Source organism: Phragmites australis, chromosome 6 (assembly GCF_958298935.1).
Source record: "Phragmites australis chromosome 6, lpPhrAust1.1, whole genome shotgun sequence".
Taxonomy (NCBI): domain Eukaryota; kingdom Viridiplantae; phylum Streptophyta; class Magnoliopsida; order Poales; family Poaceae; genus Phragmites; species Phragmites australis.
Window position 1 is genome coordinate 1705510 of NC_084926.1, and position 25320 is coordinate 1730829.

Here is a 25320-nt window from a genome sequence, read left to right on the forward strand (position 1 = left end):
ACTGTAGTAAGTACCATATATGCACATTCATAATGGTTTAGCTTAATATCTCATCAACAGAATCAATTCATTTGCATGATCAACCATAGAATTGCAATTTGCTAACATCTTGTTAGTGACATGCGGATTTACACACCACATCATTAAACTAAATTCATTCAACTGCAATTATACGACTCCCTTTGTTGAAGTTAATATGTGAAAATTTGGCCTCAATCACAAATTTTCCATCTGCGAATCGGTTATGTTCTGCACGTACCGATATCACCATCATACATCATACATTAAAGGACATTGGGGATCCATATGAGGTATATTCAGCATCCAAATATCCAGCATAAATATGTACACAAATTTAGACGCTAGGTTATGGGAACATTCTAACTCCATTGTTTTGGAAAATACATGGAGTTAAATGTGGTAATATTTCCACAAACTATATTGATTCCATATAATCAATCAATACCAAAGACTATAAATTGTTGACAAATAATTTCTCCTCAAAAATTATAGAAGATCTTTAATTGGATCTAGACCAAAGTTCATGGCCATGGCAGGGTACCTCAAGCACTCGAACTGGACCAAATAGAAGGAAGCAATTGAGATAGAATTGCACTTGCTTAAAAAAGAGAGGAATTCACAAAAGTAATACATATACCTCTAATGTCTTCCCTACGATAGTAAAATAGATTTTTATTTCATAAGGTGGTGAAATAGTGAGATTTGTAGTACAAGGGTTCTCGAAGAGATTCGGCATCAATTATGATGCTACATACCTCATGGCATGTGAAAAAATTATATTCTCATATGCAATATCATTGGCAGATCAAATGAATTAGATAGATTCGGACATGTAAGTCCCTAATGAACTTCGCATTCTGAATCTAAATGCAAATTACAATATATATTGTGTACAACTTAAAGTCATTCTATGGCTTCAAACAGTTAAGTTGATTGTGGTACAACTAACTAAATGAGTTCCTTACACAGAAGGGTTACTCCAACGATTGCATATGTGTGTTCATAATGAAATATCAATTGGATTTTATATCCTCTCCAAACTACACACGACAAAATATGTAATCATCTTAAGACGTAATTTGAGATGAATGATCTGAATAAAACCAAATTTCACCTAAGTCTGTAACTTAAGCATATTCCTTCAAAAATATTTATCCATCAGTCTATCACTATCCAAATAATATTAGACAATCATATCCATCAAACACTTATGGTCATTCTATCACTAAATATGAATAAGATCTATTCATACATTGGGTTGGCAAAGAAAAGATATTAAACTTAAAGTTCTATATCTTAGTTTCATCAAAGCGCTCATGTATCTTGCAAACCGTAACATGTCTGATATCGTATTTGCAGATAACTTACTAGTTTAAACAGCTTAGCTCTAACAACGCCATTAGACGAAGTCAAAGAGGATACCCATAGATACCTTTATTGCATCAAAGATCTAGTTTTTTCTATCAGAAAAATTAATATATAATCATAGTGGGATATCCAGATTCTGACTATATAATTGATCCCTATAACACCAGCTCACAGACTGATTTTATGGTAATATAGTCATCTCACAGTAGTCATCAAAACTGATTCTAGTGGCTACTTTCACCTATCATTCTGAAGCATCACATACATGTGTATATCTTTGCGGAATGATAAAGCACATACATCAATCACATGGTAGTGGTTCCATCGAATCACCAACCAATAATTATATATGAAGATAATTCTGCATGCATTGCTCAAATGCAAATAGATTACATAAAGGACAATATTACCAAACATATTGATCCTAAATTGTTCTATCCTCATAATAGGAGATATAATATTGCTCTTAAATTGTTCTATCCTCATAACGGGAAATAGATATCTTGCAAACTAAATCATATGATAACCTCACTGATTTATTCATTAAGTATTTACCAACTTCCATATTCCAATATCCACGAAATTAGTATGCGATGACTCTGAGATTTGCAAGGTTTAGGGGGAGTTTATACTAAATAATAACATGTCCATATTATATTGCACTCTTTTCCTTTATGAGTTTTTTCTATACGATTTCTTGTATAAAGTTTTTATGGGACAATATCTACACAAGATCATATGTCAGATCTCTTATTTTCCCACCGAGATTTTTAAAGGAGGTGTACAAGATATATCTATTGTTCTCTATACTCCCTTATGGGGGTTTCCCTTTACAAGGTTTTCTCATATAAGTTAATAAAGAGACAATAATCAATATATGTTGTATCATTTTCTCCTATTTTTCTACTGAATTTTAAAGGAGTTTTAACAGTATATCACTATTATATGTTTTCCCAAGAGATTTTTTGGAGGTTTTAATATGATCTATATATATCATAATTACTGTTATCTAAACTCACCAAATGAGTTTTTTCTATCTAAGTTTCTCATATGAGCTTACAATAAGACAATAACCAATATATGTCATATTATTTTATTCTTACATTTTCCTATTGAATTTTAAAGGAATTGTAATAACATATCAATATACTATTCTCTCCTCATATTTTTCCCACAGGGTTTAAAAAAGTTTTCCAACTAGAAGTTTACATTATGGATAACCGATCAAGGAGAGTGTTATGAATAAACACTTTTTAGATATTAGTCATGTGATCAATTATCAATAGCTATATCTATTGAGAAGGTATGTCTTCCTAATAGATATATCTTTTTATTATATTCATTTAACATGTATAAATATATAAACCCACTATAAATTAATACAAGAATTCATTCTTTCTGTTTTGTACTGTGTTCTGCTTTGTACTCGCAACATTGCCCAACCGTGAGGTGAGCCCAGCGCCCCAGCCGGCAGTCCGGCCGACACGTACGCATGCATATGCGGATGCACGGGTCGACGACCGGACGGGGCACGTACAGTACGTACGTACGAACACGGTTATATTGTCAGACGCTCACACCTATACGTACGCGGTGTACGCTACGCGTGCCTGCTTGCCTAGTTGCCTGGGACGCCTGGGACGACGAATAATTTCTTCATCTGTCGCCGCTGCTAGTACAAAACATGCAGGGCCTGCGCATCTCTGACGTTCTTTAAGATCAGTGTCCTAGCTTGTCGTTTAAGCAACCAAAATGTAAAATAAAAATTACTAAACTACCAATCTACTAGTAATCGTTGATCATGTGGAGTGATTCAGATCATGCATGTAGTAAGATGTGGCAGCTGCCAACCATGCATGCATGTGCATGTACCCGACTGTGTGCAGTGAAGGCCATTGCAGCTTTTTATATGCCAGCGTTTTGGTAACTAGGCCAGGCCGGCCAGCTTAATTATCGCATCGATCTGTGACAGAGAGTAACGCACTGCTGATCGAATCGATCTACCCCATGCATACATCATCAGCATGAGATCCCACCAAGGCTACAATGATTTCCCTGGCCCATCCAGGTAAGCTTAGATAGCTACGGTCCAAGCTGATTATGCACTGGCCTACATCATCCCAGCACTGCAGGCCTGCAGGCGCGTACGTACGTACCTCCCGTGCTCCAGATCTGGATCCTTCCATTGCATGCGAGGCGGCTGTAAAAAAGGTTTCCGCACGAATGCTTTGCAGGCTGGTATAGAACTGTAGATAGATCGCACAAGTGGTAAATTGATTCTGTCCTTTTAGCGTGTCGAAATAATGTGCATGTCCCGGTGTTTCTAGGACGGACTTGAAAACGAGAATATGAATTTTGAATAGAATAGAACACACTAGGTGGATTGGCGTGCTTATGTCACACCTTTTTTTTTTTAATAGAGCATGATAAAAAAAAAAAAATTAGGTTCACAATTTTGAGCATTTCAATATTTATTTATTAATTTATCAATATTTAACACATTCATTTAATTATGAAGAAAACAATGATATTTTCATGTATCACATAATTTTAACATGTAGATGACAGTAATACGAATCTAACTAAATTCATGTTTTTTTTTTAGTTTTAGATATTTTCCTATGCATTTAGATTATTTCAACTGATTTATTAATATAAGTATTATTCCTTTCGCTATTTTTTTTAGAATTTTGCAAAAATATTATGTGTATGTACACATACATATGTATGTATAGGTATGTATATATATATATACATATATGCATATGTATACATATCCATATGTATATGTACACATATCCATATGTATATGTACACATATGTGGAACCACATAAACAGTGCCACAGTAACTTGGCTTCCTAAAATCATTTCAAATCTTGCCCCTTTAATAAATGTAATAGATGTCATCTCTATACAACACTCTGACTCTTCGATGTTTCAGAATTTCCGGTACCACTCAAACCAGTCAAAGCAATATAGAACTGTGAGAAACAGTGATATTTTAAGATGATGTTGAATTAGGATACTTAAATCTAAAATAAATTGGCTCAAAAAATTTCACAAGATAAATCTATCTCAAATTCTATCTAAATATGTTCTAAGTTAATCTAGTGTATCTACTTTATCGCTCAAAAAATTTACAATCTACTCTAGCAAGGTAAATTGCAAATATGTAAATGCAGAAACGTAAATAAGGTAGAGAGACAAACTCGGTATAAGTGATTTTTATCCTATGGTATCGATGGTATGAATGCTACCATTAATTCACGTTGGAGCTCTACAAAAGATATACTCTCAGTCATCAAGTCTCTTCCGATCACGGCTCTTGAGCTACCAAGTCACCAAGACAAGATCTCAAGCATGATGAACCACTAAGGCAATGTCTCACCACTAGCCTCTCTTTCGATCACTTGTCGCTGCGATCACTTAGAAGCTTGAGTCACCAAGGCAAGGGTCTCTATATCTTTGTACACGTGTCTTGTCGCCACTCCACACCAAGTCGGAGAATTAACAGGCTTGAGTTACCAAGGCTCAAGATGCCAGCGAGTCACCAAGACTCTAAGATGCCGACATACCACTCGGTACAAGCTAGGATCACTCCTTGATCCATTCTTCAAGCTGCAACACCTTGCTGCAACTCACACTAGGCCTATAGGCACTAAATACTCTCTAATTTTGTGCTTAATCGCTTTGGATGATCACTTTAAGTACTTTGATGGCTTGTGTATCTTCTCAAGTGTATATGAGCTTCCTCTAGACTCCAACAGCATGCCACACCTTCAAATGACTGAGTGGAGGGGTATTTATAGCCTCAAATCCACCAACTAGCCATTTTTCCAAGGGCTCATAAAAGTTATTAACACCAGATGATTCGGTGAGAACAGTAATACTAACACCGGATCATCCAATGAGTATAACCTTGAAAACTAGTCGTAGGACTTTCACTCAAAGCCTCTATGAACACCTGACACTTCGGTGTGCCTTTAAATCTATCATCGGATCTTCCGATGAGTTATCTTGAGCCATCCGAGCCTTTACAGTCTTTCTGTGTAAAATGCTCTGAGGACATTCATCCTATGTTTATTGCATTCACATCGAACTATCCGGTGAGTTAAAACTTCTCTTTTTTCCCTAGAAATGCTCCTGTGCAACTATCTCTGTGATCACCAGACTATTCGGTGAGTTGATCTTCATTCTTCAGCACTTGCAGTCGCCTCTGCAAGAAATGTTCCAGTGCTATACTCTGATGTGCACAAACCAAGCATCAGACTTTTTGATGGGTTGATCTTCAGTTTTCTGCACATGTATTCTTCTCTACAAGAAATACTTCGTCCGGTGTTACTCAGTGCAGATCACCGGACTACCCGGTGAGATCCTCAGTATTCTCCCTCTTTGTCAGAAATACTCTGGTGAGTTGAACACACAGAGCACCGGACTATCCGGTGAGGCTATCCACCTCTGTACATAATGCTCTGGTGAGTTCAAACTCTTTTGCACCAGACCTTCCGGTGAGGTTAATTCTCCTGTGACTTCTCTAATTCAATCAAATTTTGTCCCGGCTACAGTGACTTCTTGATGTATTATATCTATAAGACCTACTAACATATATTCTTGACAAATATGTTAGTTCCAATGACTATGTTATTATCAATCACCAAAATCGTAATCATGACCTAATAGGATCATTTTCACTACATAAACCAATATGTAGATACCTTCGTAGCGGTACGCAAAACACCATGGGATGTCGTAATACATGGCATGTATTGCACCTTGTTGTTGGGAAACACCAGGTTAACGAACATGTAACGATTTGGCATTTGCCAGTGCATGTGCTCGCTCGACTTGAAGCCCATCTGTAGCGATCCGTTGTCACCCGTGTCTCTTTCACGATAAATCATACGTACAATCAAAACATATGACAATTAATATTGTTTGTACAACAAGTAATATGTCATGCTTACCTGCATGGCCGCTGAATCTCAGAGTTAGGGAGCCATGTGCTAAAGGTGATGTATTGCACAAGAAGAGTGCAACACTAAGAACAAAAGGTATATCCCAGACTGTCATCTAAATTCAACCATGTAAAGGGGGGCATGTGCCCTCGATGAGCCGCACACACCCGCTTGATATAATGCTATACTTCAATTGATATAATGTTCTGGACTTAGGTAAACAAAAATGATGGAAATTTGGAAAGCAAAACTTCCACTTAAAATCAAGATTTCCATGTCCTTGCTCAACAAATTAAGACATGATACAATCTGTTGAACAGCTGAAGCAAACATTGGCCAAGTTCTGAGTTATGCAAGATGTGTGGACAAAAATAAACCATCAACCATATCATGTTTAAATGCCCCATGGATAGTTTTGTGTGGGCTGTGATTAGAGATGCTTTTCAATGGAATAAGGCACCACAAAATATGACCCGCATAATACCTGACATTACTGCATAATGACATAAATCAATGTGACATGTTCTTAATATAGTCACACCAACTTCTTGTTGGACACTATGGCTAACCAAAAATGATCTTGTCTTTAAAGATACAATAGCTTCATCATATGAGTCAGTTGCTTACAGAATGATCTCTTTCTTGCAACGATGGAAGATCATAAGTAAAGCGAAAGGGCGCGAGGAGTTGGAGAAATTTGTTGCATGTCTCAAGCAATGCCTTTTGCTTCTGTATTGTAGAAGGGATGGGATAAACATCTTTTTATGTAAGCGTTCTGGAATTAAAATACTCTTTAATTCTTGTTGATCATTAGAACTATCGTTCTTGGACTAGTGGTTGTCTTGTGTGACAATATTTGGTTGATCTAGTTGGCTATTGTTTTCTGTCTTGGAGATTTCTCGACTAATTAACTATGTAAGATGGTATATGAGGCCTTTGGTTTAAAAATTGAAACAAACTTTGTTGACCTCCTCACAGGCTCACCGGGGTAATATTAATACCAAAAAATTTCTTGAGTTTACATGCAACAATTGAAGTCATTTGTCATAGCCAGCACCATGTTAATATTATTCAAAATTGTAAGGAGAATCATGCATCTGTTATAAATGTGAATTGGTAACTAGTCTATGCCTAGCTTAATTAACTTCAATTAAACTTGAAAGTGAGAATTCCTAGTTGAAAGCAAGACTTGCAGTTGAAAATTCAAAGTTTTGAGTTGAGACCTTGAATTTTTTAAATGGAGTTTTGATTTCTACATGTGAAAGATTGATTGTTTGACTTGAAAATTTAAAAGAAAATCAAACTCTAAGTTGAAAAATCTCATAAATGAGACCTCCATAGTTATCATGGGGTAGGAAACACAAACAATGTATTTGAGGTAGTGATCGATTTTCTAGAATCATTGATTGTATTGTGCAACAAATGATTTTTGGGAGAGCAAAAAATGTAGGATTGGAATCCTATAGGAAAACTTGAACAATAATGCCCTTTGAATTGTAGGATTAATGCCTAAAATTCACAATGAAAACTATTTTGTCCTCCACTTTTTGGAGAGTTCTAAACATGAGCTCAAATCTCATGTGGTGCATCAAAACATGCCCTAGGAAGAATTTTTGTGCTTACAATTTTTTGTATATCTCAAATGCTATGGTGCTTCAATCTCGTGTCTCACTTTTTTTTTCTGCATTTTGAGAATTTTATATTGGAACAAGTCCAATTCGATCTTATGTCTCACTTTTTCTCTGCATTTTGAGAATTTTATGTTAGAACAAGTCCAATCCGCTCCTTGAACTTATCACTGAGTCTAATTTACCCCCCACCCCACACACTCGGAAACCATAAATCTTACCCCCTCCCCCCAACTCTCAATGCCGAGCAAATTACCCCCTTAGCCTATTCAAAGCCTATTTTATGCTATCATGCCAGTGATTTTTGATACGGTGGCGTCCATGTCTGCATGTACATCATCATTTCCCTCCCATCTCCTGAAAAAATAAAAATGGGCCACACGTAAGCACCTCCTCCTCCTCTACGATCTTCCTCCTCCTCTGATTCCTCTCTCCCAATTTCTTCTCCTTGTACCATCTGTACGCTGCCCGAATCACGCATTGACTGTAGCCCGAAGCTACCACTGCTTTTACCCTTCTTGCAATCGGTGGGCATGACTACATAAAACGCGGAGCTTCGACATCCAACGAGGAGTTCTTCTTACACAACTCCTGTGAGGAGCTCCGTCTAGTGGTACCGTACCCATCGTAGAACGCGGAGATTCAGCAAGGAGCTCTTCTTCCACAACTCCAGCGAGGAGCTTTGCCTAGCCGTGCGCTGCCTACGGTGGGCCCCAACCTGAGTCTTCATGTCCGTGGCACAGGAGAAACCAAGGGAGGCGACACCGATAGTGGCCACAACATGGGGGCAACAGAGGGAGCTGACAACGAGTATTGTGGGTAGGGGCGGCGACCAACCACTCTGGTGACACAAGCACAAAGATTGGAGAGAGAGAGAGAGAGAGAGAGAGAGAGAGAGAGAGAGAGAGAGAGAGAGAGAGAGAGAGAGAGGTGGGGGTCAGCTTGGAGGTGAGGATTGGGGAGAGATGGTTGCTGACGACATGGAGGAAGCTGGATTATGACACGTGGGGTCCACTGCAATATAATCCAAAACCACCTTAGAAACCCCTTTGAAATGATGGAGGGGTAGTAACATTTCTGGTTTTTGAGTTTATGGGTAAATTAGACTCAGTTACAAGTTTAGGGAGTGAACTGGACTTGTTTATGTTTCGAAAGGACCTAACAAGCTTATAAAAATATGAATACACAGTAAGTTTTAAAATAACACAAGTAATCAAGCGTGCTGGATGGATTTGGACGAACTATGCGAATAACATATCATTACGGATGGACAACATCTAGGCCATATTCGTATGTCTGTAAGCGCTTTTTTCAACCATCTTGGGCTCCAATCCAAACGGGCCTATGATGCACCCTGTGACCGAATGTACTGGTCATCAGAGTTCGATGTGCATCGGGCCTAGCCCGACACCTGGCAACTTCGTTCATTGCATCCTCTTCTGCCACAAGTTGAGGTCTCCTAGACCCCAGAATACACAGTGCACCCAGCTACTCGCCCGTCGCATCTTCTTCAAGCACAAGTCGAGAAGGCGGCTACTTCCCCACGCACATGCCAGCGAGCACACACTTCGCTGGCTAGGGCGCGATGTCATTGTCGGCCCCAACGTTGGCCGCCGCGATGGCCGTGGACGACCAGCTCACCTCCATGCCCACAGAGGACATCCTCAGGAACTGTCGCCTCCTTGACAACGAGACCCGCATCTACAAGGTGCAGAACCCTAGCCCCGCTGTGCACCACCCCGTTATGGAGTTTAGGGTTGGTCTGACTTCTAGTACTTTCGAGGGTGTTAGGTTCTAACCAAATGTGTGGATCAGAACTGGCAAATCGAAGGAAATTTGGGAAAAAACATGGGAGAAATTGGAGATGAAAAGAGGAATTCTACAACTAAAGTTCTAAATTAGGTAGAACAAAATGAATTTGGCAACTGGAATATGCCATTTTCTCGATTAGTTACGGGTTTTATACCCCAATTCAGTCATTAACATGTTAATCACAATTACAAACACGCTTTAGTGCCAAATGACCGTTTGCCGGTTGATAAAATAGGTTTAACCAAAAAGTGGACTAATGTGAGTTGTCGAATGCTGAGGGACGCCCGATCATCATTGAAACAATATCAGCGAATCTCAAACATTGATGTATCTTGCAAGCTTCTTCCTCATCCTTGCTTGTTGTCTGAACCTGAGCTGAACCTGACAATACCCCCCTTTTCAGCTACTCCTTGTCCACAAGGAGTAAAACTCTGGAAATACTTGTTTAATGAACGATGCATCCTCCCATGTGGTGTCCTCAGGAGCAAGATTGGCCCACTGAAGAAGCCACTGCACCACAGGTTCATTGTTAAGAGGTATTCTACGTCGATCCAGAAGAGCCAAAGGTTCAGTCTTAATACGGCCTTCAGCATCAATTAGAGGCATATTAGGCCGAGGGACAATATTGGGACCCAAATGCTTCTTGAGTTGATTGATGTGGAAGACCGGATGGATTACGGCTTGCCCAGTAAGAAGTAATTTATATGCAACTTTTCCCACTTTCTCTAAGGCTCAGAAAGGTCCATAGAATTTTGCTGCAAGTTTCAGACTTTTCTTTAGACCGAGTGCATTCTCACGATAAGGTTGCATCTTAAGATAGACCATGTCACCCACTTCAAATGATCTTTCTGTTCTGTTCTTGTCAGCATTCAACCTGTAGATTACTAAAACTGTCTTGATGGTTTGACTTAAAATGTTGTTTGGAACTTATTTATCTGATAAAACAGGAAATTGTGTTCAATTGCAAAATGAGAAGGCACAAAAATGCTTCTCTTGATCATAATTTGAGAAATGAGCCAATTCTTCTTCTATGTTTCATTTAGTAAATGCTGCCTGAGGGCGTTAAGGCGCTTCAGGCGACGAAGCTCATCTTTACTCCTAGGAACCGGGAACATGAAGATGAAAACATCGCAAGGATGCATGGCGAGGAAAGTGTTCAAGTTGGTCCAATCATCAAGATCAGCTAGAAGGGGAGGTGATGGCGGGCACATCAAAGCTAGGGACCTCCTGAAGCCTTCTCCGTCAGATTTTTGTTGTCTTATGTCCTGGATTGACACTCCTTTTGTATCTTGTGATTTGTACTTTGTTGGCCGCAGACGCGTTTGTTTTGGCGAACTTCTAAGTTGGTTAGTTTGGCAGGCTCGTGTTAGGGGTAGCCCTCTGTGCCGCGACTCTGTTGCTGGGTGTTTCTTTTGTGTTTTTTTGTCCTAGTTCGTGTAAAGAGGTAGACCAAACAATATGAGTCAGTTTGTAATTTCGTTACGGTAGTAATGAAATTTGAGGACAACCCGTTCTGGAAAAAAAATGTTTCATTTAGTATCTTATCTACTTAATGTTGTATTCTTGTGTGACATGCAGGTGATAGCTGCAACAAATTGTGCATATATTCTTGATCCTACTTTGTTGCGATCTCGTCGTCTGGACCGGAAGATTGAGTTCCCTCATCCATCAGAAGAAGCAAGAGGTAGAATCTTGCAGGTATGGTAACTGAAATTTGTTTACTTGTTGCAAAGGTGTCGATGTTTCACTTTTCTAGAGGACCAGTATGATCTTTTTTCAATAATCAAAACAACTTTGTTCTATGTGCATTCAACTGATGATTTCAATGGTGCTGAGCTAAAGGCAGTTTGTGTAGAAGCTGGCATTCTTGCTCTACGGCAAGATGCTACAGAGGTTTGTGTTGCCTTTTATTCTTGTGCCTTTTGTTTAAATTACATTTGACAGGTATATAGATAATCTTGAGGGTCATGCTGATAGTGTCAACCAATTGATAGAGCAATAGAAGATAAAAGCTAAACAATAAATTAGGATTGCCGGGAGAAATTAATAAAATTTACAATAATGAATTTTCAGATCTACAATAGGACATGTTCTGAACAGCCTCAAATACTATAGAACATCGTAATGGCATTGATTAACCAAGAGTCATAAGGCAAAATCCATTTTAGCACCAAATTGTTGTTGCGATTTCGTTACTTTGGAATGTTCTCTCATAAAGCAGTTGCAACTGTTGTTTTGAATAATGTAATGTCACGTCTGATCCTTATCTCCTCATACAGGTAACACATGAGGATTTCAACGAGGGAATCATCCAAGTGCAAGCAAAGAAGAAATCCAGCTTGAATTACTACGCATAGGGAAATGGTGGCCATTTGAGATTGTTCAGTTGTTTGTGACACTACAACTGTTTTGGTAGTTTAAATTATGGTTGTATTAAGCAGGCCTTGCTTTGCTTTGCTTTCTATGATATGATACAATATCCAAAAGAGAAAGGGCCGCCCTCTGCGCCTTCTCTTGTCTGGCACGGCTACATCTATGCTCCGGTCCAGATTTGTGATCTTCGCCAATGTTGGATCTCCTTTACACTTAGGCAGGCGTCTGAATTGTCAATGTATACTTAGTTATTTCTAGGTAAGTAGATGCATCATTGCCGTCATGGGAGGAGGTTGAAAATTTGCAATGCAAGCCTCAAGGACGATTGACGGGTGAGACGCAGACCATATCATGAGCCTTTGAAAGCAGAAGCGCAGAATTGTTGGATTAATCGGCGCAAATGTTTTCCTTTGTACAAGAAAAAAATTGCAACAATGAAGCTGCTCTTACAGATAGCCTGGAACAATTTTAGGATCGGAACAAAGCCTTGCACAGACACAGAAAGTTAGCACTCGCCACGCAGCTAGGGGCTGCACAAGGTTTACCGAACACAGGAGGGGAGGGTGAAGCCGTGGCACACGTATGCGAGCACGATGTATAGTATTACCGAGAGGATTAATATTAACGCAGCTCTGCAAAGAAGAGGGAAACCATATGGGACGTGAATTTCTAATCCAAGCAGAAGAGCAACAATTACTACTCAGCAGGACAGGAGGATTACGTACGTGAGCTTCACATTTCTCCACCACACGGTGTTTCTGAAGCGGCGAGCTTGTCGTTTAAATCGCATTGTGTTTCCTTGCATAGTTGCAGTCTTGTCAACCAATAATTCCAAACGATCACCTCTCTCAAGAACTCTATCAATGTTATCGAGCATAACACTTCGGATCTGCAAGAGAACATCAAACAGTCTATAGTCTTGAAAATTATGTACCAGACAAGTTTTCTGGGCGATGTTTTAAGCCAGGTATGCAGAACTTGGCAAGAATTCAGAATCTGACAAGGGGACAATTGTCTCGTTCTTTATGAACAAAAATACCTGATCGAATTCTCCTCTCATGCGATTTATTCTATCCGCGCTGGGGTCATTAGAGTAGTAGTCCATTTGCTGGCTCAAAACCCTCGAGAACTCGTCGTTCATCGCGTAAGCAAGAGCAGTGAGAGCAGCACGGCCATAAGTCTTAACAAATCTTCCATGGATATCCTCAAGGAACGCGAACGGAATCCGCCCTGCAACACGCAAGATTAACACAGACGTATCGGTTATCACCAAAAAAATAGCAAAACTTTCTTACGCAGAAGTGTTACTAATGATTTTAGTATTACTAGCTAAGTGCTCATACGTTGTAACGAAAACAAAGTATTAGATACGATATTAAGTATAAACTTAAGGTATGAAGATGTGGATGTATCATGAGAACACTGCCGAATGAATACATTGAGAGCGATATCGTAGTTTAATTTCATATGGGATCTGAAAATGAAGAAGATTATCTACTGATTTTCCTCCTAATTTCTTCAATTATTTTTATTACTACAATGGGTTTCATATCTGTAGCCAATAACGAGGCAAGAAGATTGGAGGATGATGGTAGATGATAAAAATAGATAAATTATTTAAAATTTAGAGATTTTATTAGATACGAGAAAAAAAATGACGTATAAACCAACTTATATTTTATATAGTAGAGAATATTAAAATACAAGACATATGAATATGATCTCAAAACTAGAGGATTAGCTAGTGGCGAGTCAATTTGCAGTGGTAAGTCTCTCCATGAAGAGAAAAGGGTAAAAATTGGATTTCTGAAGTGCCTCAATGCGATGATCCAGTGTCAATGGCCGGGTAACTAGGTCGTCAAGATTCAAGACCCTCATGCATCACCCATTCATTCGTACACACGGGCTCAAGGAAACATCAGGACGTACGCATGGCAATGGCCAATGGGCGCGTATCCGATAGAAGAAGAGGATGGCAACGGAGGTGGCGTTCATGGCTGCATCATATGATACGTGATTCGTGAGTGTGAGCCACTTACGTCCGGCGGCGTCGTCGGCCATGCAGAGCACAGTGATGCCGTCGGTGCGCTTGACATGGAAGACGTGGAGGTCCCGCGTGTAGGAGACGTGGCAGTCGGCGTCGCCGTCGGGGAGGCGCTCGAGGATCTGCCGCGCGACGGCGCCCGCGTTGCTGCCCGCCGCGCCGTGCTCCGCCAGCACCACCGCGCCCCGCGCCACCACCGCGTACTCGATCCTCCCCATTGTCGTGATCGATCCAACGCTCGACCCCTCCACCCCTTCTCCTCTCCGCCGCGCGAGACGCGAGAGAAGAGGAGGGGATGGGAGCTCGTTTATTTAACCGGCGGGCTGCTGTCTATTCGACGATGACGATGCGGATCACAGCGTGTTCCCCTTACTTCTTTTGGGTCCCAGCTGCGATGCTCTTCTAGGAGCGTGATGGGCTGGCGCCTTGGCTTATGGACGTGAACAATCGCGCTGCGCTGTGACCATGCCGATCGACCCGTACTTGCACGCGGAGAGAAAAATTATGGGCCGTATCGGCGAGCACAGATAAAATGGTAGCACCAATATATCAGGAATCTTTAAACAAGCTTTGGCCAAATCTAAAAATTTCGTCAAGTTTTATCCATAATTTAAATGTATCAGCAGAGACGACGCCACTTTATGAGAGGTGCACCCCTTCTATCTAAAATTATTATTAAAAATAACTATAATAAATAATAATTTACTGTAACTACAATAAACAACCATTTGATGCTGGCTTCGTCAATCGGCCGATAGATTTTTGACACATCGGCCATCGGCCAGCTCAGATAAAAAATTGGCAACCGATTTATTTTTCTCTGCTTGCACGACTGACGAGTGACGAGCAGCCGACGAGAGAATGGTATGAGGCTGGAGTTGTGTACGGGGCTTTCGAGCGGGATCGGCTGCTTGTTGGATCCATGCGTTGTTGTTGCTTGTTGGGTTGGTTCATTGGTTGGATCTTGGATGATCCCGTCGGAGCTTTCCCCTCCGTGGTATGGATCGTTTTCGATATGTGTGCATGGCATGCTACACATCAATGGAATGACAATCCCATGATTTTACTGTTTGTTACTAACGTGTACAACCAAGTTTATACGTCAATGACGAAATTATGATAATATTAAAATCAAAAAATCTCGATCCGCACCAATAATGACAATAAACATGTTTGGGTCAAAACATGCCAGCTTGTCAGCGATGTGCGTTAAGGTATCAAGCAGAAACAGGTGGAGGTAGTGAAGACCCAGGATCCTTCTCAGTCAGGATTGGGATTAGTAGTGTACTTAAAGCCAATTGAGTGATTAAGCGGGTGATTAAAGTTATGTTTGATAAAGCTTAGCTTCTCGCTCCATGTTAAATTTTGATATTAAAAGTTAATAAAGTGGTTTACATATATATTTTTAGTTTAAAATAGAAATAATATGATTCATCTAAATACCCTTAGTGTATACATGATTCTAGCTTCATAAATTTTTAAAACTTTTCTTAGTACCAAATTTTTTAAAGATGAAGTTCTGTCAAATAGGCACTAAGTGCCCATCATTCCATCGTGTTATATCCTTCGATCGCCGCACCTATGAAATCCATATAGCGTGTGATTGATTGCCTACATATGTTTGGTTCGTATTGATTGTATATGCAGATCGAAGAAAAATATGTTGAATGAAATTATATTTATTAAAAATAAAAGTATTTAGTGGGTTGTATCTGTTTGAATAGGTTGAGTTAAATTTCTGTTTAGCTGATCGAATTTGAGATCATACGAGTGGATACAAAGTTACAATTGTGATTGGTTATTTGTATGAATATGATTATATAAAACTGATAAGTGGATAGACGTAGGAACATGCATCTATCGAGCTAGACTACAAAAGAATCAAACTACAAATATACATTTATATTCACTAAACTAGATAAAAACAGTACACGTAGATAACAAATACATTTCTTTATCATATTATACACATCCGCGGATACAAGTTTCTCTCCATATGGCAACTAATAAACCTACTATCGAAGAAATATTTAATTTTACTCTACGGATAGAGTATTACTACTACTCATCATTATTCCCGGGCTCCTGGCATCTGCGGTCATATCCGGTGGGCCGTCAATCTCACCAACCCTTCGATTCTCCGGTTCCGCAGCAGCGTGGGCGTGGCCCTTCTCCGCCGCGGCTGACGGGGCGTCGTCATCCCGGCCGAGCGCGGCCACAGTGTCAGTACGCATCCCTCTCCTCCCCTCCTTCCTCCCCCCCCCCCCCCCCCCCCCCGCATGTCAGAATTCTCGGTTCGTCTGTGTCGCATCTGTGCTTTCCTTCATGCTCTGTGTTTGGATCTCTGGATTGGAAACCGAGCCGGAGAGAATATTACTTTACCTCGAGTTGCACATGAATTAGGAATTACGATCCGATTAGTTGATATGCGGGCCTATGGCTGTCCGATGTCAGTAAGCAAGAACAAATATTTTAAATTCTGGGGGCTCTTTTAACTGATGCGAGCAATCAAATCCAAATCCTTTTTTGTTCTCTCCATCAGCGGATTTCTTTGCTAATCCATCATCCATAGTTTTGTTTGGTTCGATTAGGCTATTTATCTTCATCTAAGATCAATCTCAGCTGACGCCGAAGGAATTGAGACCAAAGTTCTTGTGCAGGCTAATTTCCAAGAGATTTTTTTTGGGGGGTGGGGGGGGGGGGTGTCAACTGAAATCACACCCGCAGGCTATAGCTATTCAGATGTTAATATTATGGAAAAATAAGTCAGACTATGAAAGCACGGTTCCTGTAAACCTGCGGTTTTCATCCATTTTGTCAAGTTACAGAAAATGGTATATGGTGATTGAACTAACAAAACATAGCTGTGCTCTTCATCTTGCACACTTGATTTCTGCATTCCTTTTGCTGGACATTACTTCTTCTTTTTATCTGAATGAGAGAGGATCCCAGGAGGGGAGTACTCTAGATTAGTTGCCAGGACTCAGTGCTACTTATGACAAATCATATTGTTATGATTGAATCACTGTTACTCAGTTGTCGTTTTTTCTTCTTTTGACTTCTTTCCGCCTTAACTCCTTTGCTAGGGAGTCTGTTTAGAGTTTCTGTATGTATACTCATACATTAATCCAATGCGGCTCACTTGACCACTTAGAGACTTCGTTTCTTGAAACGAAAATCTGACATATCTGGCAATTTGCTAGTGTATAGACCATGCTGTTTCCTTGTGCAACTGCTGCAATAAGTTGGTCTAGACAATAATCCCCATCATGTTATTTGAGTTGCTTTCCTGTGGTCTTGAAATGAAAATGTCAGATCTAGTAATTTGCTATTGTATACGATATGTTTCTCACTTACCTTTTTCCCATCCCAGAAATTGTGGGTGAAGTGAACAACAGCAAAGGAAACAATGGCACTGTCACGCAGTATGAGAACATGTTTGCACAGTGGAAGGCTTGCCCTTCTTGCAATATTGGTCTCTAGTGGAATTGTATTGCAAATCTTGGTAAGCATTTAAAATTGATATCTCAGCACTGGCTTATTATCTTTTCTACCGTCACTTAAATCTTCATATTGTTCGCTCCTTCAGGCTTGTGCTCTCTATAACAACTGGTGGCCAATGTTGACAGGTTAGAGATTGAGTTAACGTTGGCAAACTTTCTTCCTTTTTTTGATAATTATTTTTAAGGAAATTATAAGTAATCGGTGACATTTTCTGCAGTTCTGATGTATCTTATACTACCAATGCCCCTCATATTTTTCCTGGGTTCCGACTCTTCTTCGATGATGTCTAATGGGGGAAACGGGTGAGTGATCTTCCCATCCTGACAGCTGTCGCTGCTTGTTCTTAATCACACTTGCACTCATAATCTTTAGCACTAATGTTCTACCCTGAAGATATGCATTGTCACTCGGCCATGGAATTTTTGCTTGTTAAGTAATGTAGGAATGTTCGCTTCAGCATACACGTGTGTTGCCCATCACTTGTCACTTTTTGTACCTGTCTGCGAATGGCTGATTGCATCCCCTAAATTCTTGTCTCTATATGTTGAGGTTAATTGGTGTATTTGTATCACCGCTGCAGTTGGGTGAACTTCACCAAATTCTTGACGGGCGCATCGATAGTGGGGAGCATCGCCATTCCATCGATCCTAAAACATTCTGGTGTCATTGGATGGGGAGCCCTCACGATGGAGCTATCATCCTTTGTGGTCTTTGGCGTGGCAATCCTGTGGTTCCTCCAAATGAACGGTGAAGACGGGTACAGCGGTGTCTTCTAATTCTAACTTGCTCAATCTCTTGCCTGCGTGATACCTTTGCAAAATAGTCGTGAACCTGTCTGTACAGCTACAGTCGAAGCATTGCTCTTGGTCCTTATTTAGTAGAGTGAGCTTCTTCGATTGGATACACTGATACATCTACATGTGTGGTGTGCAGTTTTGTTCGTCTGGTGAATGGCGATGCTTTGCCTGCCATTCGAAATTTTCTTCACGTGATATTTGATGCCCACATTGCCTGCCCTCGTTTCCATGTCAGCCCAAATAGATGCCTACTTTGCAGTCTTTCTTTGCGTTGCCTCCGGCACGCAGAAATGCAGCCTCATGAGTCGGCTCCGGTGCTGCACGGTTTCCCGAGTCCGCTCGCCGTAACACGGCACGGCATAGGGGCAATGGGTGCGTGGCATGCACGGTCTGTCCACTCCGGCCCGTACGAACCGCTAACCAGCTTGCCCCACGGCGCATGCAGCTCCATCCAACTTACTCCGTAGCTTGCAGTTGCAGGCAGTTTCAGACCATGCGGCGCGTTGCGACAAGCAGGGGATTTTATTTTCGTTTTACAATTTTTTTCGTTTATCGGTGAAAAGGCCGAAATTCGGTTATTTTTCGTCTTCTGCTCCGTGAGTCCCACGTGTTAGTGAAAAAATATTTCGGAATAAAATATTTTATTCACCACCGAAATTACCAGAATTCGTGAAATTTTGCCAAAATTTTGACGAAATTTTAATCCTTGCAATGACCTTATTACTTTTTCAGAGGGGAAATGTTAACTTGAAATGTGCAAAAGTGCACACCAACTCGGCTTTCCAAAGGACAAATATTAACTCGTTTGACAGAGCTGTCCATATCCGCTTCACAAAATGTCACGATACAGCTGCACATCAACCATTCTGGCCTTCTTGGTCATGATCAGCCAGAAAAAAAAAAAAACTTCAACGGCTCTGCTCATCTTGACACTATACCAGGTTTCTTCTACTTCTCCTAATCCTTTTGTAACACAATTCTTACAATGGGAAAATGAAATGAAAAAGAAAACCGAAAGGTGTTAAAACAAAACAGCAGATTCTGTGGCGCTCTACATCATCCCAGTTCCTGTGTATGCATTACCTGCATGGAGCTGCATCCCTGCACCGTACGGGTGGACGCCGGCGTGCATGTACGGGTCGGCGAATGGATTGGAAGAGGCTTGCTGCTGCTGCTGCGCCATCATCATCTGCTGCTGCTGCTGCTGGAGCATGAAGGCATGCTGCTGCTGCGCCATCGCTACCATCTGCACGTTGCGGGCTGCAGCAATGGAATTAGAGGCGTAGAATGGGTCGTGCATCGGCTGTTGCATAACTGGACCAGATGCTGGATTCGTCTCCCAAGGGTTGTAGCTCGCATTCTGCTGTGCTCGTCGGTGCGCCTCGTTGTATAGGCTGTCAAGTGTAAGCAGGTCCAGTCCACCGGCCTGTAACAGGTTAAGTTAGCATGATTCCAGATGGATTGAATAACACAATCTTGTATAAATATATCTCAAAATATGCACCAATTTGCTTGAAGTAACAGCATTTCCACTTGAACTGGGTGCAGTGACTAGTGCCAGTTCCCAGCTAGTGGCCACATTTTCAGTACCGGCAGGAGAAGGCGCTTTAGGTGCATTATCTGCCACAAAAAGCGAGTCGGTGAAATGCATTTCAGAACGTTATTTTTTAATACTTCGAATGGTGAACAAAGAACTGAATTTCATTTGTAAGATACATTATTCTATACCTTGTTGAACAATTGCCAAGGTCAAAGCATTCTTTTGATCCATTTCAGACGTGGAAGGGGTTGATTCATTCATTCCCTGCCAAGACAAAATGAAAGTATTAGGACGCATGACTGGAAATGAGCTAATGAATGGCTCCTGGCTAGTGCAGTATCACGGAAAATTACCAGCAAATCTGTTGGTTCAGATATAGGTGGGACCTCTTTAACGGGCTCAGGTTCAGGTTCTGGAGCTGGAGCTGGAGCTGGAGTTGAAGCCGGTGGAGGAGGAAGTGATGTTGACGGTTCGTCAACGTCGGATTTTCTTTTGTACTCTATCGCTAGTACAGCCTAATAGCAAAGAAACGAATATAAAAAGACCATTAAAAAAGTGCCTTAAATGGCTCCGATAGAATAATCAGAAGCAAGGGGGAAAATATTCCATTGTTTCTTGATATTAAGTCTTTTCATAAATGTGAGGTTTAAAATAATTAGTGCAAAGATACTAGTTGAACTGCAAAGAGCACTCCATTTCAAACTTTTAGTAGTTCCAAACCTGATTTCTCTGAACTCTTGAAGCAAGGGGAGCATTGTTCACATACTCCTCCATAGTTTCTAAGAATGACGCAAGAGGCTGCACGTGTTATCAATAGGTTATCAACAAGCTACTCACACAGAAAATAACAATAAGATACAAACTGACAATCAAGGGAATGCCAGCCAAACCTTTTCGATTTTTAGGAATCTCTCACCACGCCCAATATGTATAGTTTTACACACTTCATAAAATTCTGAAAGTTGTTCTGCCTGTACAAAAAAAGAAAAGAAAATAAATTAGAAAAATCAGTCACGTTGTTTAGCTATTAAGCCTGCGAATTCTGATGTTCTAAGTGTTAAATAGTAAGGACCAGCTATCGAAAACGCTCAATGCATCAACCAACAGCAGAAAAGCGATCAAGATTACCTGATTAATTGTTCTTCGATATATGTCAAGTGCCCTAATAGCGTCATCCCTTTGCATCTCAAAGAACTGCATTGTGCAGAAGATGTAAATTAACTAAGCGAAATAAACACATACACGTTCTTTCTTTCTTGTTTTGAACAGCAAGCTAGTGGTTGACACCTTGTCAATAAGATTGAGCATCCCATCGTTGATCGCTGTTTGGATCCTAACACTCTCTAGAGCAACCTTCGATTAACAGATAAAACAAGGTCAGTGAATGCTGACATCACTAGTATGATGCTACCATATGATCTGAAATCCTCACCATTGAAAGTGCATGCTGGATTATGATGTTATAAGATGATGACCCTTTTGGCTACGAAAATACGAAAAATCAGCAAGGCACATTTTAAATGTTATAATGGCAACTCTGAAATATAAAACTGGTGCATTCCGACAGAGGATATCAAAGATTGAATCACCTGGCAACCAAGTAGCCGAAAAAGAAGCTGCTGCAATGCTGGTAAGTGATCAAGCAGTCCACTTGTATCAAGCTCCCGAGTTGTCTGCGGATATCAGAGTTTTCATAAATAAAAAATGCTCAAGAAGCCACTTGAGATCCTATGTTATAGACCAAAATTTAGATTCCATTATTAGTATAATGAACAGCACTTGTTAAGCAAGAGATTTTTACTTGGTAATACACATAGTGCAGCATTCAAGAATGCAGCATAAAGAACTTTTGACAATCTAAACCCTTGATCTATCTATAGCTTAGTTACAGTGCCTTAAATCGATAAATCAAGCATACCCAATACCATTTAAACCACAACTAAGTTCGGGGAGCAAACGATACACTAGAGAAAATCGAATTAGGTTACCTACCAATGGATCCTTTTCGACGTCATATTTCAGTACACGGAAAGATTCAAGTCTCTCCTCCAAATATAAAGCATAATTGCGCACCCATGCAGAGTAATCCCAGGCTGCATAACGAACAAATAGTCACAATAAGTTCGAATAGTAGTTCCAGGCTTCCAGCATCAGGGTGGAGTTAGCAACTAGGTACCTTCTGCACTAGAATCATCCTTAAAGTAGGACAGGTGGAACATATGGGAGCTAGATCTTCCGTAACTAATAATCTCTTCACGGAAAGTAGGATGAACTTCCCGAAGAGCACGGTGTACGACAATTAATGTCTTCAGAGCAACCTGTCACATCAAGTGCAAATACAAATTTTTAGTACCATGTTGCTTCTATTTTTGTGCATTACCCTGAAAAATCTCATTAACAGAAGCAAGAAAAATATTTAAAAAGTTCAATCCCCAGGATAATGAAAGGTTAATCAGTGCTTTTTTTTCTTTCCTTTTAGAAATAAAGGTTAAGATGTGCTGAATACCAAGAACTACTACTCAGAATAGATCGTAGTCAGAAGCAACAAATTGCACAACAATTTGCACAACGTCAATGCATGCTACTTAAACAGGCACAAATCCAGATATTCTCTGAAAGAATGTGAACTTAAACATTGCAGTCCAAATGGAAATAGCAATGCAGAACTCAGTCCCATCAGATTAGCTAGTCAAGACATGGAGAAGATTGTATAGGTAAATCCCGTCCAGTGGATTTGGATTTGAAACGGAGCACAACAAGACTACTTATATAACTAAATATATTAACATCAGGAAATTCACAGAGACATACCGCCCAGTTGTGCGTCTTTGAAAGACGTCTACCAAGGGCACGGATGCAGTAGGCTACATCTGCCCGAGGCCTTCCAGGAGAAAGATGGTAAAAGATATCTGTGAACCTGAAGGACGTGAGCAGAAACATGGTGAAAATTCACAGGACAAAAGTATATGAGTGATCACCTCTTATGTACTTCTCCTTCGCTGGATTCTCAACATGGTTTGTGGCCTTCACAATAGCAATGTCCAGCTCCTGTTACAAGGCCAAAGGCAAGACAAGAACAGTGTAACACCACCAATGCAGCACAGCGATGAAGTGAATAAGAACATTAAAGATTACAATCATGGTTACCTTATAATCGCTGTTTACTTTTGCTATGCTAACGGTTGTGGTGTCCTTGAGGACCCCAACATACTTCCTGATGCCCGTGCCACCCCCGGCCATTGTCCCTGACCCTGAAGACTCCTAGTTGGGTTGATTGACCTGCAAAGAAGATCCACAATTATTTCACATGAGTCAGTGCTAAACGGTAAACCGATGTGCTTTTCTTCGCAAACTATTCATATGACCCACAACACTATTTTGTATTTATCTTTACTGAAGATAAAAATGTGCAAAGGGATCGTCAACCTTGCCTATGCCACTAACTCTTTAAACGGATATGAAACAAGTCGGGTGTAGAAGAAGAATGCCAATCAATGGAAAATTGCTTTGGAACTAGTAGAAGAAATGTATAGAACGCCGAGGGAAGGCAACAATTTGGGCTGATAAAACCAAAGCAGGCTCACCAAAATAAGCTTTCCAAGGCAATCTAGGCAGCAGAGCATAGTAGCATCCGATACTACGCCTAGTCGCCTAGAAGATGACGAAGCGGTATTCGAAAATAGTAAACTCGCTAGAAGAAACGGGACGAGATGAGCTTCCATAAATAAGCTGAAACACGATGAAACAAATCCTCACCAAACAAAATTTTCGGACCCAAGCAACGTACAGGGAACAGAGAAACGTACCTCCAACAAAATCCTAAAAAACGGCAGTAACTAGAGGCAGGGAAAAAAAACTTAAAACAATTCGAATTTAGGTGCAGCGGTAGATTGCCAACCGAAGAAACAAACACCCAAAAAAAGCTGAGAAAACAGAAGCGATCGTTGGAGTTGGTACGATCTCTGTAACTTGCTTCAGTTAAGGTATACTAACTTTTTGAATGACCAAATGTTGACAAAAAAAATAGCCAACATAAATTGCATAAGTAGATTGAAACGGACGTGACAAGAATCAAGGTAGTGAGTTATCAAGAATCAACCATTTTGCACATCAACGAAGCGCAAGTGGCCAGGTGGGAACAAGAAGATGCCAACTTGGGCTAAAACGAGCCAGATTGTTCACTTCCCACCATCTCCAAGAAGAAAAGCCAGAAACATCAGGGATCAAGCTGTTGGGAGGAAGGAAAATCGTATCTTGCAGCAGACGGGTTCTCAACTTCTGCACAGATCGAACGCAAGACGCCCATTCCCCACACCCAGAAGTGGATTAAACCGAACACGGATCAACGAACCTGGCAAAAGAAAGGTCTCGACTCGCCCGGCGGCGGAGGGGAGATCGCTCGCCTGGGGACCGAAACTGCAGGGGAATCCGGAAGCAGCAAGCAGGCAAGAAGAACCAGTTTGGTTCCTCTTCTTGCCTGGAACGACGGGGAAGGACGAAGGGGGCGAGCAGAGCAAGTTGTGTGTGAAGGCTGGCGACGGGAGAAGTAGCAGGAGAGGGAGGAAGTCGTTGTTCTTTGCCGCGTGGTGACACTAGCACACGTGTTCCCGCGCGTCGGCCGCTCAACGAACTGCGTCCCCGTTCTTTATTGATTCATACCACCAATTCTAGGGGAATTTTTTGGTACAAACGTCTCGTTCAGTGCAAACATGAATTTTTGGTGCAAACGTCCCATTGAATGCAAACATACAATGGACGACTAGAATTAGTCAACTTTTTAATGGTATAGATGGAGAGGAAGCTAGAATTGATGGTATGATGCAAATTTCTGTTAATTCAATTCCCATTGCTCATGTCAGATAATGTTATCTTATTTTTTTTCTGTCTGTATCTCTTACTATATTTTTTCTAATCTAATAAACAGGATGATATGAATTAACTACAGTCAGATACCTAGAACGTCTGTCATTAATTAGACTAATATATTCAGATGTCTTTCGATATAAATTAGTTAACTTTTTTACTTTAGAATTATCAAAAAGAATGACAGACACAAAATAAAAAATAATATTCTTCTTACTTCTAGCTTATCTCATTCTTCCTCTCTCTCCCTTCTAGAGAGGCTTGAGGCCCAAGTCTCCTCTAAAGATCCACCCCTGGCTGCAAGAATGTCGTACTTTTTTTCCTACAGGGCCGGCCGGAGTGGTCATTTTACGGCGTTTATAAGCTGATACCATTCTCAGGTTGTTTATTAATTATCATTAGTTATTCTTCGCA

General features: G+C 40.6%; 4 protein-coding genes across 6 annotated transcripts; 2 read left to right on the plus strand and 2 right to left on the minus strand.

The window, feature by feature from the left end:
- Positions 1-9591: 9591 nt before the first annotated feature.
- On the plus strand, positions 9592-12142 carry LOC133920771 (26S proteasome regulatory subunit 6A homolog). The gene is made up of 4 exons (XM_062365360.1): positions 9592-9729; positions 11364-11483; positions 11544-11678; positions 12065-12142. Exons 1-4 carry the CDS (start codon positions 9592-9594, stop codon positions 12140-12142), a joined length of 471 nt encoding a protein of 156 aa, XP_062221344.1.
- Positions 12143-12518: 376 nt separating this feature from the next.
- Positions 12519-14569, minus strand: LOC133920331 (vesicle-associated membrane protein 711-like). Its single transcript, XM_062364940.1, has 4 exons — positions 14198-14569; positions 13198-13388; positions 12884-13047; positions 12519-12790 (listed from the first exon to the last, which is right to left on the minus strand). The coding sequence occupies exons 1-4, from the start codon at positions 14418-14420 to the stop codon at positions 12700-12702; spliced, it is 669 nt and encodes a 222-aa protein (XP_062220924.1). The 5' UTR covers positions 14421-14569; the 3' UTR covers positions 12519-12699.
- A 1714-nt stretch (positions 14570-16283) lies between these two features.
- LOC133920991 (vacuolar protein sorting-associated protein 55 homolog) lies at positions 16284-18724 on the plus strand. 2 transcript variants are annotated; one of them, XM_062365668.1, is made up of 5 exons: positions 16284-16428; positions 17576-17707; positions 17792-17831; positions 17924-18008; positions 18287-18724. In XM_062365668.1, exons 2-5 carry the CDS (start codon positions 17612-17614, stop codon positions 18480-18482), a joined length of 417 nt encoding a protein of 138 aa, XP_062221652.1. In that variant the 5' UTR covers positions 16284-16428; positions 17576-17611; the 3' UTR covers positions 18483-18724. The 2 variants fall into 2 exon arrangements, with proteins under 2 accessions (XP_062221652.1, XP_062221653.1); XM_062365669.1 differs by having other exon boundaries at positions 16289-16424.
- Positions 18725-19220: 496 nt separating this feature from the next.
- LOC133920992 (putative clathrin assembly protein At5g35200) lies at positions 19221-24666 on the minus strand. Of its 2 annotated transcripts, none has more exons than XM_062365670.1 (16): positions 24395-24666; positions 23191-23322; positions 23022-23091; positions 22855-22952; positions 22220-22361; positions 22036-22136; positions 21633-21716; positions 21476-21526; positions 21331-21396; positions 21172-21237; positions 20934-21014; positions 20764-20841; positions 20397-20558; positions 20232-20307; positions 20008-20123; positions 19221-19929 (listed from the first exon to the last, which is right to left on the minus strand). In XM_062365670.1, the coding sequence occupies exons 2-16, from the start codon at positions 23281-23283 to the stop codon at positions 19555-19557; spliced, it is 1659 nt and encodes a 552-aa protein (XP_062221654.1). In that variant the 5' UTR covers positions 23284-23322; positions 24395-24666; the 3' UTR covers positions 19221-19554. The 2 variants fall into 2 exon arrangements, with proteins under 2 accessions (XP_062221654.1, XP_062221655.1); XM_062365671.1 differs by lacking the exon at positions 24395-24666 and adding an exon at positions 23628-24355.
- Between the last annotated feature and the right edge of the window lie 654 nt (positions 24667-25320).